This window comes from Cebus imitator, unplaced genomic scaffold, assembly GCF_001604975.1.
Source record: "Cebus imitator isolate Cc_AM_T3 unplaced genomic scaffold, Cebus_imitator-1.0 Scaffold234, whole genome shotgun sequence".
Taxonomy (NCBI): domain Eukaryota; kingdom Metazoa; phylum Chordata; class Mammalia; order Primates; family Cebidae; genus Cebus; species Cebus imitator.
Window position 1 is genome coordinate 459740 of NW_016107549.1, and position 2023 is coordinate 461762.

The 2023-nt window shown below is 52.5% G+C and overlaps 1 protein-coding gene across 2 annotated transcripts in view; it reads left to right on the top strand.

Moving 5' to 3' along the window:
* PRKACA (protein kinase cAMP-activated catalytic subunit alpha) overlaps positions 1-2023 on the top strand; it is a 28608-nt gene that overhangs the window by 15121 nt on the left and 11464 nt on the right. For both annotated transcript variants that reach the window (XM_017497634.2, XM_037727534.1), the window contains exon 4: positions 1439-1537. In XM_017497634.2, coding sequence (XP_017353123.1) covers positions 1439-1537 — 99 coding nt within the window. The remainder of the gene's footprint in view (positions 1-1438; positions 1538-2023) is intronic.

The following is a 2023-nucleotide window of genomic DNA, read 5'->3' on the forward strand; positions in this document are numbered from 1 at the left end:
TCCTCCCACCTCAGCCTCTAGGTTTGGGCTCAAATGATCCTCCCACCTCAGCCTCTAGGTTTGGGCTCAAATGATCCTCCCACCTCAGCCTCTAGAGTCTCTGGGACCGTAGTCATGCACTGCCACACCTGGCTAATTGTATGGATTTTTTGTCTGTTTTTGTTTTTGTTTTTTTTAGAGATGGGGTCTTGCTATGTTGCCCAGGCTAGTCTTAAACTCGTGGGCTCAAGAGATTCTCCTGCCTGGGCCTCCCAAAGTGCTGGGATTACAGGCGTGAACCACCGTGCCCAGCTTGGTGTCAGATTTTAAATTTATATTTTAGATACTTAAAATGTTTGAATTTGGCTCCCCAGCAACCAGCCACATTTTAAGGGCCCAGCAGCCCCCTGTGGCTAGTGGGGATTGAGCTGGGTAGTGCAGGTATAGACTCTGAGGACTCAGCTATGTGAGCAAAGCAGTTGACAACTGACCGAGGGGCCAGGTTAGCCACGTGTGACACACCAGCCTGACATCAGCCAGCTGTGTGACTTTGGGCAAGTCACTTCTACTCTCTGTGTCTGGTTTTTTTTTTTTTTACCCAGGCTGGAGCGCAATGGCATGATCTCGACTCACCACAACCTCCCCCTTCTGGGTTCAAGTGATTCTCCTGCCTCAGCCTCCTAAGTAGCTGGGATTACAGGCATGTGCCACCACGCCTAGCTAATTTTGTAGTTTTTTTTTTTTAGAAACAGGGTTTCTCTATGTTGGTCTGGTTGGTCTCGAACTCCTTACCTCAGGTGATCCGCCCGCCTTGGCCTCCCAAAGTGCTGGGATTATAGGCTTGAGCCACCTCACTGGCCTGTGTCTGGTCTTTTAAACTGGTATCCTCCCAGTGTGGGCCTCTAGGGCTCCTATCTTGATTCCGTGAGAGACTAGGTGCCTGGCGCCTGCTCAACTCCTGTGCTGTAGGGGACAGCTGATGGCTGAGGTTCACGTTGCTGTGTGGAATGTTCTAGACAAAGGAAAGGCAGTTCCCAAATCTCTCACCCCTTGGTCTTCTCCTGCCTGTCTTTTCAATTTCAGCTCAGCTGCCCCTTCCTCCAGGAAGCCCTCTGATTCCCCCTCCCCCAGACCATGCCAGGTACTTTATGTGGGCTTCTTAGGGGCTGCTGCTTCTCCACAAGCCCAAGATACCTGCCACCATGGCTCTGACCTCTCTGGGGGTAACCCATGTATTCTTTGCCCTGAACTTTGAGCCGTGCAAGGACAAGCAGGCTCTAGCCTCCCTTACACTGTGTCCTCAGCATCAGCCACGGGCCCAACAGGCCACAGGCATGCAAAAAATGATTCTGGCTGAAGGACCCAGCCGGGCCCTGGCACCGCTAGTTCCAGGCATCAGGGGAAATGAGGCCCCTCTCACCTCCCCTTCCTCTCTGCCCTCCCCTCCTACCCTTCCCAGGTGGTAAAGCTGAAACAGATCGAACATACCCTGAATGAAAAGCGCATCCTGCAAGCCGTCAACTTTCCGTTCCTCGTCAGACTTGAGTTCTCCTTCAAGGTGGGGTCCCCGCAGCCAAGGGGTGGGGTCACTGAATTGGATCCTAGCCTTCAGGCCCCCAGGGCTAGGGTCAGAGCTGAGGACCAATCAGTGGCCACCCACTTTTGTGGAAGAAGATCCCTGGAGGAGGGAGACTAGGGGATGAGAGTCAGGCTGGGACTCTGGTAGACCCAAGTTCAGTTCCTGGACTGGCCAGTTTGTAGTTAATTCCCTTGGCAAGTCCCCCAACCTCAATAACATCCCTCAAAATCAGCACCTGGTTTACAGCAAGAGCCTGACCCACAGCCAGGAGCACAAACTCCACCCCAGGCAGCCAGGATTCAGTTCCCAGCTCAGTACTTCCCGATGTGTGGCCCTGAGCAAGGGACTTCTCTCCCCGAGCCTCAGTGTTCTCATCTGTAAAATGGGAATCATACCAGTTCCAGCCTAGTGGAGTTGTCGTGACAGGTCCAGCCACATCTTTTTTTTTTTTTTTTTTTTTTTTTT